At 53.4% G+C, this 15226-nt stretch overlaps 1 protein-coding gene across 1 annotated transcript; it reads left to right on the top strand.

Annotated features, from left to right (window-relative positions):
- The first annotated feature begins 631 nt into the window (after positions 1-631).
- Positions 632-15203, top strand: VWA1 (von Willebrand factor A domain containing 1). Its single transcript, XM_051988821.1, has 6 exons — positions 632-921; positions 4490-5053; positions 10222-10500; positions 10796-11068; positions 13011-13280; positions 13735-15203. The coding sequence occupies exons 1-6, from the start codon at positions 852-854 to the stop codon at positions 13764-13766; spliced, it is 1488 nt and encodes a 495-aa protein (XP_051844781.1). The 5' UTR covers positions 632-851; the 3' UTR covers positions 13767-15203.
- Positions 15204-15226: the final 23 nt, after the last annotated feature.

Below are 15226 nucleotides of genomic sequence, written 5' to 3'. Positions count from 1 at the left end.
GGCATGGTTGAATAGATGGATGGATGGATGAATGGGGGCATGGGTGGAAGGGACATCTAGCCTTAGCATGGCCCGTCTTCACTCTGCGGACAGCTGCAGGGCCGGGCCGGGAGCCCAGCCGAGAACGGGCTCAGGATTTCAGCAGCCCCGCGGGAGGAGAGGAGCACGTGGTCCGGTGGCCGAGCCTGTAGCTAGCCTTTCCAGGTCGTTTCCCGCTCCGAGCTCCCGTTTTTGGCTGGCCCAAAGTCTCTCAGAGCCAAAGGGGGCCCGGGGTCCATGAGGAGCCTCCTGAGGTGGGGGAGGCGGCTGGGCCTCCCAAACCGCATTCACACTTCGGAGAGAGGTAGTGTGCAAGCTCGGCTGAGGGTCCCGAGGGGACGTGTCAGCGTCTGCGCGTCCTTCTGTCGGCTCGTGGGCAGGAGAAGGACGGCCAGGCGGGGCGGGCGGGATAGGAGAGGGAGGGAAGAGGGGCGGGTCCTGAGCTTGGTCTCCTAAAGTGGCTGCCGCCCCGCCCCCTTCCCCCTCCACCTCCCACCCCCACCTCTAGGCTGGGAGTCTGGGCTGGGGAGGCGAGAAGGCGGCGGGAGCGAGGAGGGGAAAGGAGAGGAGTGAGGCGAGGAGGAGAAGGAGGAGGAGGAGGAGGAGAAGGAGGAGGACGAAGGAGTCGGCTGCCCGGGACCCAGCCCAGCTGCAACTGCAGCGGCAGCGCCAGCAGCCCCGGCGCTAGCGCGTGGAGGGCAGGAGAAGGGCCGAGGGGCCCTACTATGCGCTGCCCCCGCCCCTCTGGTCGCCGGCTCAAGTCCCGCGTCGGCGGAGATTCGGGGTAGAGACCTCGCGCGGCGGCGGCCGCTATGATTGTCTGGGCGGCCCTAGGCCTCCTCTGCCTGCAGCTGGCTTTGGGGCAGAGCATACCTGAGCCAGGTGAGCGTGTGCGCCCGGGAGTGCGGAGGGTGGGGGGAGGGAGAAGGGGAGCGCAGCGGGCTGGCGGAATAGCCTTGGGGTGGGCACCCTTCCGAGAGGGGGCAGATGGGAGATCGGGGCTGCGGACCCGCGCGGGAAAGCCCCTCATTCAGCACTCTCCGGCTAAAGCGGGGTCACTTCCCGCCCCCCTCCCCAGGGCTAAAAAACATTGGATTGGGGCGCATTGAAACATCACCATCGGCCCATTCACCTGGGTCTCCCTGCCCTCGGTCCCCGGAAAGGCCTCCCTCCGCGTCCGGACTGAAAGGTCAGACGCTGTCCCCCATCCCGAGAGCCGTTTCCAGATGTAGTTTCTTGGCTCCAGCCAGCTGTGGGCTGCACCTCCCTCCGGGTCCTCTCTCCCTGATGCCTTTGGGCGCAGGAAAGACAAGCACGGGAAATCACAAACCAACGGAGTTCCGCAGCCTGGCTCGGGCTCTTCCCTCCTCCGACCCGAACCGGGGGTGTCCTGTCAGCTCCTCCAGAGAAAGTGGAGCTTTCTTCCTCTCTAGCTTGGAAACTCCCTCTGGCTCCCTTACTCCTCCCTCCCTGACCTGTCTGGGTTGCAACTTTGTCTATTTGGGACTCTGGATGGGGGCCTTTGTTTCTTTCTTTTGTTCTGGAGCACTTTCATTATCTGAGTCTGGTTCCCCCCCACCCCCCACCCCATCCCCTTTGTGCTGAGAGGCCCTCAGGGCAGGGGAGAAGTTTGGGAGGGGCTCAGGAAAAAGCTGTCTGGAGGGGCCCCCTCCCACACCCCTAACCACCTGCACCCAGGTGCCCAAGGCCCCGGTGAATAGCTAAGTTGTGTCTATACTATACTTGTCCTGGAGAAGTGCAGCTGGGAGCTCTGGGAAGGCGAAACAGCCTAAGGGACCTAAAGGAAAACAGCCCTTACCTCGTTTTTCCCGTTTGGGAAATAGGCACATACCCACTAATGGAGTCTGTCAGAAAGATCCTAGATGTGTGGATATCTGATTTAAAGCTGGAAGGGACCTTTTGGGCCATTTGCTACAAATCTGTCATTTTACAGATAGGGAAACTGAGGTCCAGAGAGATGCGATTTGCTCAAAGATCATTCGGGGAGCAAGTAGCAGGTCTTCCTTTTCCAGTTTGATTATTGTCTGCTTATAGTGTCTGCTAGATTGCTTGTTATTGCAGGCTTTCCTTATTTGTTCTTGTTTAATCATTTCAGTCATGTTCGTTCCCCATTTGGAATTTTCTTGGCAAAGATCCATTTCCCTCTCCAGCTCATTTTACAGATGAGGAAACTGAGGCAAACAGGGTGAAGTGACTTGCCCAGGGTCACACAGCTAGTAAGAGGCTGAGGCTGGATGTGAACTGAAATCTTCCAGACTCCAGACACCTGGAGAACCACAGGCTGACCCCTCCCCCTGTGTAGCCAGTGAGAAACAGATCTCAGGCTGAAATCAGAGCCAGTCTGCTCAGACTAAGATCACACAGTCAGCCTGAAACAAATCCAGCCTTCTAGTTAAATGTAAATTTGGAAGAAAACAAATGCACTTTGGAGGAGTCACATCCAAGAATAGGATAGCGTAGTGGTCCAGAATTTGCCAATATTCTCTCTTCTCAATTTGGGGTTCTCTCCCCCATTTGGCCTGTTGGGAGGTATTAGGTTTCAGGAGATCATATCTGAGCCTGTCTAGACCTTCTCTCCCCTAGGAGTGTCTAAATCTCCCTCCGATATTAGCCCCTCTGGGCTGGTCCTTCAAAGCTTCCCCAGCACCATTTTGCGTGGCTGGCTTGGGTCAAGTTGGTTTTCTGTGATCGGGCCTGTGGGGAGTTTCCTTCTTGCCGGTGCCTGCCTGGCATTCGAGGCTCAGCCTAGGCTAGTTTTAGGAGAAAGAGTAATTGTCCTCTGGGCCCTGGGAGCCGGGAGTTACTTCAATGCAGCTTTTCTTAGGGGAAAGAAAAGGAGCGGAGAGGGGGATGCCCCAGCGGAGAGGTGAAAGACCGACCCTGTCCCAGCCCCAGCTAAGGGCCCCTTTAGAAATCACAGCTTTCCCTGGCCACGGGGCTGCCCTGGGAGGGAGCGGGGCAGAGTGGGCAGGACGTGACTTCTTTGAAGTCCTTCCAAGTCTCCCTTGCCTTGAAGTAGGAAGGCCGGGGGCCAGTGGAACAGGGTAGGAGGAAGGGGCTCTTCAGGCTCCCCCCAGGTTTGCGCTATGGACAGCTGGCCAAGCACGGGCCTGTGTCCTGTGGCTGCAGACCTCAGAAAGAACCCCAGGTATCAACCTGTCAGCTGGGAGGTCTTTAAAAGTGACCATCCAAGCATCCCTTGGCTTTGAAGAAGAGATAGACTGGAGGGGGGGGGGGGCAGAAAAGCGGGGACTTGACTAAAGTACGTGGTATCGGTGAGACGGTCCAGAAGGGCACATGATCATCTCAGCCAAACCTTTTTGTCCCCAAATCAGGGGCCGCTTCCAGTGTGTGCCAGCCCACAGGCTTCTTGAGGGACACAGACAACACCAGAATGGAGTTACCCAGGGACACTTGGGTCCTGTAGCCCCAGAGAGATCTCAGCAGGCAGTCACCTGGGAGGACTCCACTCTCTCCTTCTCCTACCTACTTTGACATACTGTTTCTTCAGCTTTCTCTCCTTCCTTCTCTTCTTTTCTTCCTTTTCTTCCTTCCTTCCTTCCTTCCTTTCTTCCTTCCTTCCTTCCTTCCTTCCTTCCTTTCTTTCTTTCTTCCTTCCTTCCTTCCTTTCTTCCTTCCTTCTTTCCTTCCTTCCTTCCTTCCTTTCTTTGCTCCTCTCTCTCCTACCCTTTCCTCCCCCACTCTGCTCTTCTCTCTTTTTCTTTCTCTTCTCTCCCATTCCATTTCACCTTTCTTTCTCAAATGTTCCCTTTCCCCTATATCCCCCCACAATTTCCTCTTTCTCCTGTTCCCTTTTTCCTCTCCCAGCTCCTCTCCCCACTTCTCTCTTTCCCCTTCTCTTTCCCATTCCCTTCATCTCTACCCTTTCCTTCTATTCCTTCTCTCTTCCTCTACTTCCTCTTTTCCTCTTCCCCCTTTCCCCTCCTTTCCTCTCCATTCTGTCTTTTCTTCCCTCCCTTTCTTTCCTTTATCTCTCTCCTCTGTCTGCCTTTTCTTTCCCCCTCTCCTCCTTCCTTTCTCTCTCCCTCCTTCTCTCTTTCCTCCTCCCCTCTCTTCATTCCTCTCCTCCTTTCTCTCCCTCCTCCTCCCTCCCTTCCTTTCCCTCTCCTCTCCTTCCCTTCCTCTCCTCCTCTCTCCTTTCCTTCTCTCTTTCCTCTTTTCCTTCTTCTCTCTCCTCTTCTTCCCTTCTCTCCCTCTCTCTCTCCCTTACCTCTCTCCCTCTTTCCCTCTCTCTCCTGCCTTCTTTCCTCTCTCTTTGTCTCCCTCCCAACCCTACTTCTCAAAGCTGTTATGAAGACCAGATGAGAGCAGAGCTTGGCCAACCTTAAAAATCCCCTATATGTGCTAGCAATGAGAATTGTTGATCCACCGCTGACCTCTCTCTTCTCTGTGTCCCTTTCTCCGCCAGGCCCTGCCACACACTCTCCGGCTGCCCAGGGTGACCTCCTCTTCTTGCTGGACAGCTCAGCCAGCGTCTCCTACTACGAATTCTCTCGGGTGAAGGAGTTTGTGGGGCAGTTAGTGCAGTCACTGCCCTTGGGCTCAGAGGCTGTGCAAACCAGCATGGTACTTGTGGGCAGTAAGCCCACGGTCGAGTTCCCCTTTGACCAGCACCGCTCAGGAGCTGCCGCCCAGGAGGCCGTCCGGGCCGCCAAACAGCTGATGGGGGATACCAACACCGGGCTGGCCCTGGATCTGGCCAAAGAGCAGCTGCTCACCGGCAAGGCGGGCGCTCGGCCCGGCGTGCGCAAGGTGCTGGTGTGGGTGACCGACGGCGGCTCGAGCGACGAGGCGCAGGCCCCCATGCAGGCGCTCAAGGACATGGGGGTGACCGTCTTCATCGTCAGCACTGGCCGAGGCAACTTCCTGGACCTCTCTGCTGCCGCCTCCCAGCCCCCCGAGAAGCACCTGCGCTTTGTGGACGTGGATGATTTGCAAATTATCGTCCCTGAGCTGCGGGGCTCCATCCTTGGTAGGCTTAGTCTCTGGGACCCCCCGCTGTGGGCAGAAAGCGTGAGGGTCCGAGGGCAGAATTTCCTGGAGGGGCTAGGGGAAATGGCTTTCCTTTTTTCATCCAAATAGTTGCAAGTGCCCCCACTACTTTCTCTTTTTAAAAATTTTTATTTCTATTTATTTATTTAATTTATTATTGAGGCAATCAGGGTTAAGTGACTTGCCTGGGGTCACACAGCTGGGAAATGTCTGAGGCTGGGTTTGAACTCAGGTCCTTCTGACCTCGGAGCCCTTTTTCTATATATGGCGCCACCTAGCTTTCAAGGTGCCAGAGCTAGAAGCCCAAAATGAGCAATCCTTTACAGAGGGCACAGTGGGATACTTAGTATGTATTTGACTAAATAGCTACAAAATAATTTGAAATCAGTTACAGGATTACAGACTGGGAGTTTTGTGGGTTGATTCCTCCATTTTACAGTTGAGTCAACTGAGGCTCAACCAATTGAAACGAATACTGTTCCTTCGATTCTAAATTCAGCATTCTTCCCACGGTCATTCCTCTGTTCCAAGAGGAAAGTGGGAAATCGGGAACAGATTTTAATAATTTGTGTCCACCAAACTAGGATAAGGGAAGTTAAAATTCTAAGAAGCAGGGGTGAGGGAAGGAATGAATCCCAGACAGAGGAAGCAGCCAGGCAAAGGTGTGGAAGTGGGAGATGGAATATGGGGCTGGAGAAGCGGCTAATAGGCAAGTTTGACCGGGAAAATGTTGACATGGAAGGGAGTGATATGGAATAAGCCGGCAAAAGTAGGTTGAATCGGACAGTGGAGGATGTGAAAGTTCAGTTTTTAGAGCAGAAGGATAATATGGTGACCGTGCTTTCTGAAGGTTACTTTGGCAGATGGATGAGGGACCAATTAGGAAGCGATTACCCATTGTGCCTTCTCATGTCTCACTAGGGCGTCCTTTGACGCTGAGGGGGTAACAAGCATAAGCCCAGAGCTGGTTAGGTGTGGGGGGAAGCTGATGGCCTGGGTCCTGTCGTCCTTCGCTCTTCCCTCTCCTTCATCTCCTGGAGTAAATCAGGTGTTATTTGGATCTCCCTTCCCCTCCCCCACTTCTTTCTACTCTTGACTCTATTATCTCCCTAGTTCACCTTTAACCTGTTATGGCAGTGACTTGGTCGTCTCTCTGTCTCTCCTTTCTCTCATCCTTCTCTACCCAGCCACCAAAGTGTTATTCCTAAATCTCAGACTTGATCACGTCGCTCCCCAGCAGGAGAAGCTTTAGTGACTCCCTGTTTCTCTGCTGGGCATTTAAGGCCCTTCACTACCTGGCACATATATATATATATATTATACATCCCCTTCAAATACTCTACTGTCCAATTGTTTCTGTTTTGATCAGAAACTCTGAGGATTTTTCCCTCCTACATTGATCACATTTTTTTTTTTGGGGGGGGGAGTAATTAAAAAAAAAAAAAGTCATTCTTTGCCTCAGTTCTCGCCTAGCCTTAAATCACCGAATGGGTGTTGCCTCAGTCAAACTGAGGCCTGGGAAAACATCTTAACTTAAAAAGATCAAGGTCTCCCACTGTCTCCGGTCGTCCTGATCTATGTCAGGTCACTAGACTCCTGCAGAGGAGGAGAAAGTGAGGCTGGTGACCTTGCACAGCCCTCCGTCACTTCAGTCCAAGTCATGGCCTTACTCCCCGATATATGCTCCTCTTTGAGAACAAAGGAAAAACAACAATAACAGTCCAACCAAACTGATCTTGGTTTTTCTCCCCGATGACATGCCATCTGTCATCTTCCCCTTCCGTGCCTTTCCTCGGGCTGTCCCTCATGCCTGGGATGCCTTCGCTCCTCACCTCTGCATCTTAGAAGCCTTGATTTCCTTCATGTCTTAGCTCATAGACCCTTTTCCCCACATGAGACTTTTCCTGACCCCCCCCCCCACACACACATTGGTGGTGTCCCTCCCCCTGTAATTTGTGTTTGGTGTTTGCCGCTCCCTGGTAGAATATAAGGCCTCTGAGGGCATTTGTCCTTTTCCCCTTTGCTTCTGTCCCGCCGGTGTCCGGGATAGTGTGTAGAAGGTGGTGGGCGCTGGGGAGAAACGCCCAGAGGCTCCTCAGTGGCAAATCAGCAGCTGGCTGATAAATCTGCAGATCAGAGCAATTCCAGAAGCCCTTTCACCTCACGGTGAGGGATGCGCCCTGCATCACGTGTTGGGAAAGGGAGTGCCCCAGTCAGGAAATCCCAAGTCTTTGAAGTGTGAGTGGAACACAGTGCTGGGGGCGCTGGGGAGATAGATGTGTGATGTCTCTGTGTGTATGTGTGTGTGTGAGTGTGTGTGTGTGTGTGTGTTTGCAGGAGAACAGGAAGTTTGAGAAGCCAATGGTCTCTCTCCTCCTCCGAGGGCTCCCCAGGTGGAGCGGCTTCAGAGACGAGCTGAGACATCCCTCTCAGGATGAGCCCAGGATGAGGGGCCCTCAGAGGAAGGTTGTTCCTGATGGGAATCAGGGAGGGCTTCCTAAAGGAGGTACCATTTGAGTTGGGCTTTAGAGGAACCGTAGCAGGGAGAGAGGGAAAGGGAGGGCATTCTGGGCTTAGGGACCGGAGGGTGCTGCAAAAGAACCGCGTTGGCGGCCCAAGGTAGCTGAGCCAGCTGGCCCGAGACCTAGCGAGCAGGAAGGGAGTGATATCCCATAATGCTGGAAAGCTGGTGCCTTAGAAGGGGTCCTCGGGGGTTGGAATTTCACTCAGCAGGCAAGAGGGAGCCATCGAAGATTGTTGAGCTCTGAGGGAGTGTGACTCCATGTAGCCTTGAAGGGAGATTCCTTTTATGATAACGCTTAAAGATCTGCAAGCGCTTTACAAACGTTTTGACCTTTGAGAATCAGGCTTCTGGCACAGGGGTCCAGCATTAGAGCAGGAGGAGACCCCAAAAGTTTAAAGCTATAGGCTGCTCCATTCGTCATTCCCGGAGTGAAAGGGCCCTCATTTGAGAGATGGGCAAGCGGCCCTAATGCTGCACTTTCCTGACTTGGGGATGGGGCAGGGGGGACAGGACACATGGCAGACTTCGGGGGCTTAGGTAGTCTGAAGATAGGAGACTCATTTATGATTCGTCTCTAAGCTCCCAGGAGGGAGTCGTGGGCAGGGCGGACTTCGTGGAAGAGGTGGACAGCACTGAATTGGACCTTGAAGGGTTAGGAAAGAAGGGAAGGAAAAGTCAGGATTCAGGAAGGGCGGGAGGCTGGGCTGGATCCTAATAATGCCAGCTGGCTGAAATTGACTATTGGCCATAGGGACTCTGGATAGGGAAGTAGAAAAGGCATCGAGGACCTCGTGGGGAGACCTTGCCTGCCAGATGGAGGGCCTTGGGTTTGATTGTATGGCAGGGGAGAGCTACGGAAGATTAAGGGGGAGGGAATTGCCATGCTCTGAATCTGACAATGAGGAAGGTTATTTTTCTTTTTTTCCCCCTGAGGCAGTTGGGGTTAAGTGACTTTCCCAGGGTCACACAGCCAGGAAGTGTTAAGTGTCTGAGGGCAGATTTGAACTCAGGCCCTCCTGACTTCAGGGCTGGTGCTCTATCCATTGCTGAAGATTATTCTTGTGAGGCGATTTTGAGGACTGGGTAGGGCTGATGCAATAGATCAGGAGGGCAGTAATGGGAAACGCTAAGGAGCTGCAGTCTGTACCGTCTCCCCTCCCTTCCCCCAGAGGGAAGGGCCGGGGCTGGGGAGGGGGGCTGCCCAGCAGGTGGGCTGGGGCCCTGGCATTCTTCCTGGAGCCAGCCCCAGCCCGGGCCAGCTGGGGCTGCGGGAACCTGCCAGAAATCGGGATTCTTGTGTCCTCTCTCTGGGTTAATCATTGGCCTCCAAGCGCCAAGGAAGGGAGGTGGGTCATGTGCTGGAGCCTGGAGTGCCGGAGTGGGCTGCTCCATCCCGGGGAGGATCCCAAGGCAGCGAGCGGGCCAGAAGAAGCAGGAGGGCGGGGTTCCTCCTGTTCTTTCAGGGCTGGCTCTCGGCTCTGGTGGCAAAAGTCAGTCTGCAGGGCTGGCAGCAGGGGGCTATGGCCCGGGCTCCGTCTAGCCGTGAACTATTGCATCACCTTTTCCTAATATACCTAATATACAAACTCCGGGTTTGTCAGTTTTCTGCCCGAAACCTTCCTTAGTTCCCCACTGCCCGCATGCTAAAACCCAAGGCCCTCTGCCTGGCATCTGGACAGAGCCTGGGGAGCTGGGAACCCGAGTGTCTCGGTCCCTAGGGGAAGGATCCCAACTCCATGTGACCTAGTCCTGCCTGGAACCTCTGCCCATGCTCAGGGAGAGGACCCAAGGTCCTCAGACCGAGATTCTGGAGGACCAACCAGACAGTTGCCGGGGCGGAGCTGGGGCGAGTCCCAGGTCCAGTGTAGCTTGGCTCACTGGGGAGGCAACATGGTACGGTGGCGTCCCGGGATCTTCTCTGTTCTGGTGCTTCTTACTTTGTGATTTGGGGCCTGGCAGTTAACCTCTTGGGGGTCAGCTTCCTCTTCTGCAAAGTGGAAGAATTGAAGTAGTCAGCTGCTGAGGTCCCTCCCAGCTCCAGGCGTAGCGGGGGCAGAGGATGGCTGGCTGTGGTATAGGATATGGTATACAGGTGAAAAAGCAGCCCTCAGGAAGGGGAGGATTTGGCTACAGTCTTATGTCCTCAGACCCCAGGGCAGGGGGCTTGCCAGGAGGAAGGATCTCTAAGCTCTTATTGAGTGAACTAGACAGAGGGTCCTCCTCAAGGGGATGCTGGGAGAGAAGCTGCCACCGAGCCACGAAAAACTGAAAATGAAAGCTCACAGGCCTCTCCCATACTGTATTAACTCCTTCCGTGGCTGCTGGAGCAAATCTGAATGAACCAAATCCACTTTGTTGGTCCTTCCCTGCCAGGGTCATCATGGGATAGATAAAAAGGAGAAAGAGTCCTTAGTTACTGAACCCCTAATGGGGGCGGGAAGAACCTGGGGATTAAAGCAGAGGAAATGAGAGGGCTAGGGAGGAGGAAGTGGCTGTGGCCAGAAAGAGAAACTTGCTCATCTGGGAAGGCTTCTGGGAGGTGGTGTTGCTTTACCCTCCATCTCTCTCTCTCTCTCTCTCTCTCTCTCTCTCTCTCTCTCTCCCTTTCTTCTCACTATGGCCAGAGGCAATGCGGCCCCAAGAACTTCATGCTGCCGAGGTGACATCTCATAGCTTCCGCCTGGTATGGCCACCCCTGCTGTCTGGTGACTCTGGCTACTACCTGTTGGAGGTGGCCCCCAGCGCTGACCCTGGCGCCAAGCAGAGCCGCCACTTGCTTGGGAATGAGACCAGCTGGTTCTGGGATGGCCTGAAACCCAGTACCACCTACAAGGTGGTCTTGGTGCCGGAGTCCAACCTACACTACCTGGCCCCACAGACTATTCAAGTCACTACCCTGGAAGGTGAGACTCTTGGGGATAACGGAGGGAGGGAGAAGAAAAAGAGCCATAGAAGCAGATCTCTTCCCCGTCCCCAGCCCCAAGGATGTAGGGAGGAGGAAAGGTTTGGTAAGGCAGAGAGAATGCCTCCATCCAAGGAAGAGGGGGAATGTGGAGATGCACCGAGCTGAATTGGGATCAGGAAAAGGAATCCTTCCCGCAGATAGAATGAAGGGAGGACAGGAAGGGAATCCTAGGTTGGGAAGGGGAGAATCTGGGGTTTCAGGCTTCCTCACACATGTACACTCATGCCCTACAGAAGAGATCAGCCCATCCCGGATCCTCATCTCCCACTCAAAGCCTCAGAGCTTTCACGTGAGCTGGGCCCCGACTCCTGCGAGCGTGCTCCGGTACGAGGTCCTGTACGGACCCCTGCCTGGGGGTGAAGCCCGACTCCTCGAGGTGCCCGCCACCGAGAACAGCACCACGCTGGACAACCTGTCTCCCAACACCACCTACCTGGTCACCGTGGCTGCCATCTATCGCTCTGGCCGAGAGAAAGCTCTGTCGGCTAAGGCTTGTACGCGAGAAGGTGAGGAGGGACTAGCGGGGGATGGATCGGGCGGCATCCTCCCGGGGGCCAAGGTGAACAAGGGTCTGGGGGTTCAGAGCAGATCCACCAGGCAGGGCCATCCTCAGTCTGCCCTGGCAGGGAGGGGCACCACTTATTCCACCAACAGCCATTCAGTGCCTCTTTTAGGTTCAACAATGGAGAAAAGGTTGGCTTTGGGGACCAGAAGGCCAAGGTTCATACCTGCCCATCTCCCACCCTGGCTGTGTGAGGTTATGCTTAATCTTTGGAAAAAGGCAGCATAGGATAGTGGGGAGGACCCCAGACTTGAAGGCCAGTGTGATGTGGTTTCAAATCCAAATTCAAATATTTGGTATGTCTTGCCAGACAAATCGCTTAACCCCTCTGGGCCTCAATTTCCCTATCTGCAAAATGGGGAAAGGCTAAGGCAACAACCATTTCCTGAGGGCTTCCTATGTGCCAAGCACTCTGCTGAGTGTAGGGGATACAAATATCTGGGAAAAGATAGACGTTTTGGTCCTCTAGAAGCCTGCATTCTAATGGTAGAGTGAGGGGAAGGTCACAAAACACGAGAGGGAGCAGAAAGGTGAGGTGGAAGGGAGCAGGATAGCCCCAACCTGAGGCATGGAGGCCAAGTCAGAACTAGCTGGCGAGAAAAGGGTGACTGGTGGGGGCCCCTTCCCAAAACAGAACCCCAGCTCGGAATGAACCAATGGGAAAAGGGGGCTCCAGAAGTGATGGAATGTTCCAGTATGAGAAGGCAGCTGGGATGAAGTCTGAGGAGCCAAAAGCAGCAGAGCTTTTATTATTATTTATAATCATTTTATTATTACTTGGACTGTTTCTGTGCGGGGACACACATTCCTGCCCGGGACGGGAGGAGGAGCTATTCAGTTTTAATGCCTCCGAATCTGAGAATCAAAGAAAACTAATCGATTCTCTTAGCCAAGAGGGGAAATTCTTAGGCTATTAAGATGCTGGGACAGGAGGCCAGCTCCTTTTGACAAAGACGAGATGGTTTACCATCTCAGAGAAGTGGGAGGAAAGGAAGGGGAAAATTTGGAACTCAAATACATTTAAAATGAAAGCTAAAAATTGTCTTCATATGTAATTGGTTGGAGGGGGGAATAAAATATTATTTAAAAGAAGAAGAAAGAAAGAAAAAGAGGGGATTAGAGAATAGGAAAACCAGAAAATAAGATGGACTCACCCTACAGAGTCCCCTTAGGCCGCCATCTTGTTTCACTAGCCCACAGTTTAGGAAACTGCCAAGTGGACAGATAATGTGCTCAGGGAGAGATTTGATTCCAACATCCCACTACAGCCCTTGGCTCTAGTGGTTCTTCCTTCTTGCTGTTCTTTCCTGAAATTTCTTGGGTAGAAAGTCCTAATCCCAGGCTCTTCCTCCCCCTTTCCCCATTCACCTGATCTCAGCCCAAAGACTGTGCATCATCAATGTGGTCCAATCTGGGGCGTGGGTTATGGATAAGTTAGAAGGAATTGTAGCAGGAATTGAGCTCCCTATCCCAGGGGTATTTGAGCAGAACCTGTCAATGTAGAGTGGATTCCTCATACTGGTCCCTTCTGCCTCCGGGAATCCGTATGTCTTAGGAAATTGGGAATGATTATTGGGATGGGAATGGGATCTCTGGGGCTATGTTTCAGCCAGTTTTGTCCTTCCAGTACAGTTTTTTACACATGATGAGTGCTTAAGGAAGAGGTGTTATCTCCCTGTGGGTAAGACCTGCCTTCAAGCCTTCCTCACTTGTAGCATGTGACTCTGGACCAGTCATAATCTCACTGTGCCTCGGTTTGCCTGTGATGGTCTCTAGAGTCCTTTCTCCCTTTATGGGACATCCTCGGTGTCCCTGTCCCTTCTATGCCAGACTCTCCATCCCTTAGGACTCTGCTGACCTCAGCCCCCTCTCTGCCCTGGGGCCAGTGGCCTCCAAGATTGGGCGCCTCTACTTCCAGAGCCTGGGCCCTAGCACCGTGAGGGCCTCATGGGACTCAGCAGAGGGCGACGTCCAGGGTTACCGGGTACGGTGCCGACGGCAGGTGGGGCCCCCGTCCCTTCTCAGCGTCTCGCCACAGACCCATAGCGTCATCCTCACGGACCTGGCCGCCGGCACCACCAACCACGTGTGTGTGACGCCCATCTACCAGAATCACACGGGGCCTCGCAGTTGCCAGACGGTCCGCATGCACCCTGGTGAGTGGGGAAGGGGACGGCCGCAGTAGATAGCGCAAGCCTTGAGTTTGGAAGGGGGACCTCAAAGAGAGTCAGGGTTTGAGGAGATTGGACAGAGGGAATTCAGGGGGCCTTGGGGGAGCACAGGCTTGATGGAGAAAGTGAAACTTGTAGGATGGCTAAGGTTCAGCAAGAGAGAGGGGTCTGGCTCAAGGGAGAGAGCCGGGACTTGGCTCTACAGAAGGCCCTGGGGTAGATAGGAGAGCTTCCATTTTATGGATTAGACGGCTCTTTTCTGCTGGCTGAGCATCTGCAGGGTCTTGATGTATATAAAATGCAACTTTGAAAAATGGATTTGGGAATCCTGGTTCACAGAGTCACTGTCCACTTCTCAATCATCCTGGAAAGGCTCGGCTTTCTCAGTGAGAACACATTCTGACGTGGAACTGACAACATCTTCTGTCTTTCTTTTCAGTCACACCGGCTCCTGAGTATCGACCCACTTAGCCATATCCCAAGATGCCCTTACTCCCAAATAACAGGAGAGCTGAGCCTTTCCATCAGAAACAGCCCAGAGGGGAAAGCACTGGGCTAAGGAGATTGGGGAGAGAAGACGGAATCTCTGTGGCTAGTCGGTCCCTCTGAGCCCCATCAGTCCTTTCCCATCCCTTGCAGGGTGCCTACATGCAGCAGGTCAGCAGTCAGCTTGGGTCCAATCGGGTGGTCCGTGAGGACTTGGGTCCAAAGCCTGAGGTGCTGATGGCTCGGCTGTGGGCCGTAGGCTCACGTTCTTCTCTCTTGTACTAACACACATGTTGTTGATGACCTGCCAAAATGAAGAGTTGAGGAGGTGGGAAGGTATTAGCTGAGACCTTGCCTCTATTTTCCTGGGCCCGGTTTCCCTAGAAGATGGTGGGGTTGGATGGGGATCGTGACTCAAGTCTTGGTCAGGGAAGCCGAGCAGGGGTGGCCGTGGATATAGAATGTAGGCAGGTGAGAGAAACTGGCCTGATCTCTGCCCTCTCAAATTTGCTCCCTCCTAATCCTAAAGGATTCCCTCCAACATGAGATTTCCCCCTAATTAGGTCTCCATCCGTTCATTTTTTTGCCATGTGGCAGAGCCTTTTCTTAATGCAGATTTCCTCCCTGCCTCTGAGAAGGGGTCTCCAGGAGGTCCCTAACACACAAGGATGTAAGAATTGCATCAGATCTTTCTCCAAGGTGAGGAACATCCAAGGCGAGGGCTAGGAGGGATCCATGTTTGAGCAGAAAATACTTTATTTTTAAATTAAAAAAAAAAACCAGTTCTTCTCTGGGTTGCTGCCTGGTCGGCTGGTTCTTAGGCGACAGACAGATTCTGTCAGTGGGTCTGTACTTGACCTGAGCTCCAAACCACAGCCCAAAGCCACCTCTGTGCCAAGCGAGGTGGACAAATTCTATTCAAGTCAACCAATGTTAAGTATCTGTCACGTGCCGGACACTAGGGGTACGAGATGAAAAGTGGATGTGGCCTTGTCCTCAAAGAGCATATATTTACTAGAGTCATTGGAAGGGTCTATTGGTGGAGCAAACTCCTCAGAATCTAAAGCCACTTTGTTCGCGTGCCCCAGGGTGGGGGCAATGGGAAAGGGCTCTATTTTCAGTGAAATGCCCTGTCCCACCCTCCAAGGGGTTCTGGTTTCTCTTGTACTCTGCTACCCCTTTTTAATATTAGTTCCTCTCTGTGGTCCAGTGGGGATGGCCCTGGGATGCTTCTAACTCCCAAGATCATGCTGGGTAGGGCTCCAAAGGGAGTCCTGAGGTCATATCCTAGTCAGTGGATGTACCGTTCACCTACTGATTGTTGCACGGGCTATCCCAAACTAACTGAATGCTTTGTTTTTCCCTTGTTTTCCCATTAATGTAACAGACTTTAAAATATAATAAATTAAGCCTACACATGGAGTAGTTTTCTTCTTTTAAATGTT

The sequence above is a fragment of the Antechinus flavipes genome, chromosome 3 (assembly GCF_016432865.1).
Source record: "Antechinus flavipes isolate AdamAnt ecotype Samford, QLD, Australia chromosome 3, AdamAnt_v2, whole genome shotgun sequence".
NCBI classification, from domain to species: domain Eukaryota; kingdom Metazoa; phylum Chordata; class Mammalia; order Dasyuromorphia; family Dasyuridae; genus Antechinus; species Antechinus flavipes.
This window is presented reverse-complemented; position numbering and strand designations above follow the sequence as displayed.

Bases quoted from the DNA above. Each gene is read 5' to 3' on its own strand.
- VWA1 (XM_051988821.1), top strand. From the start codon at position 852: ATGATTGTCTGGGCGGCCCTAGGCCTCCTCTGCCTGCAGCTGGCTTTG. The intron at 5,054-10,221 runs GTAGGCTTAGTC...CACTATGGCCAG, and splicing joins GCTGCGGGGCTCCATCCTTG to AGGCAATGCGGCCCCAAGAA. The intron at 10,501-10,795 runs GTGAGACTCTTG...CATGCCCTACAG, and splicing joins TCAAGTCACTACCCTGGAAG to AAGAGATCAGCCCATCCCGG.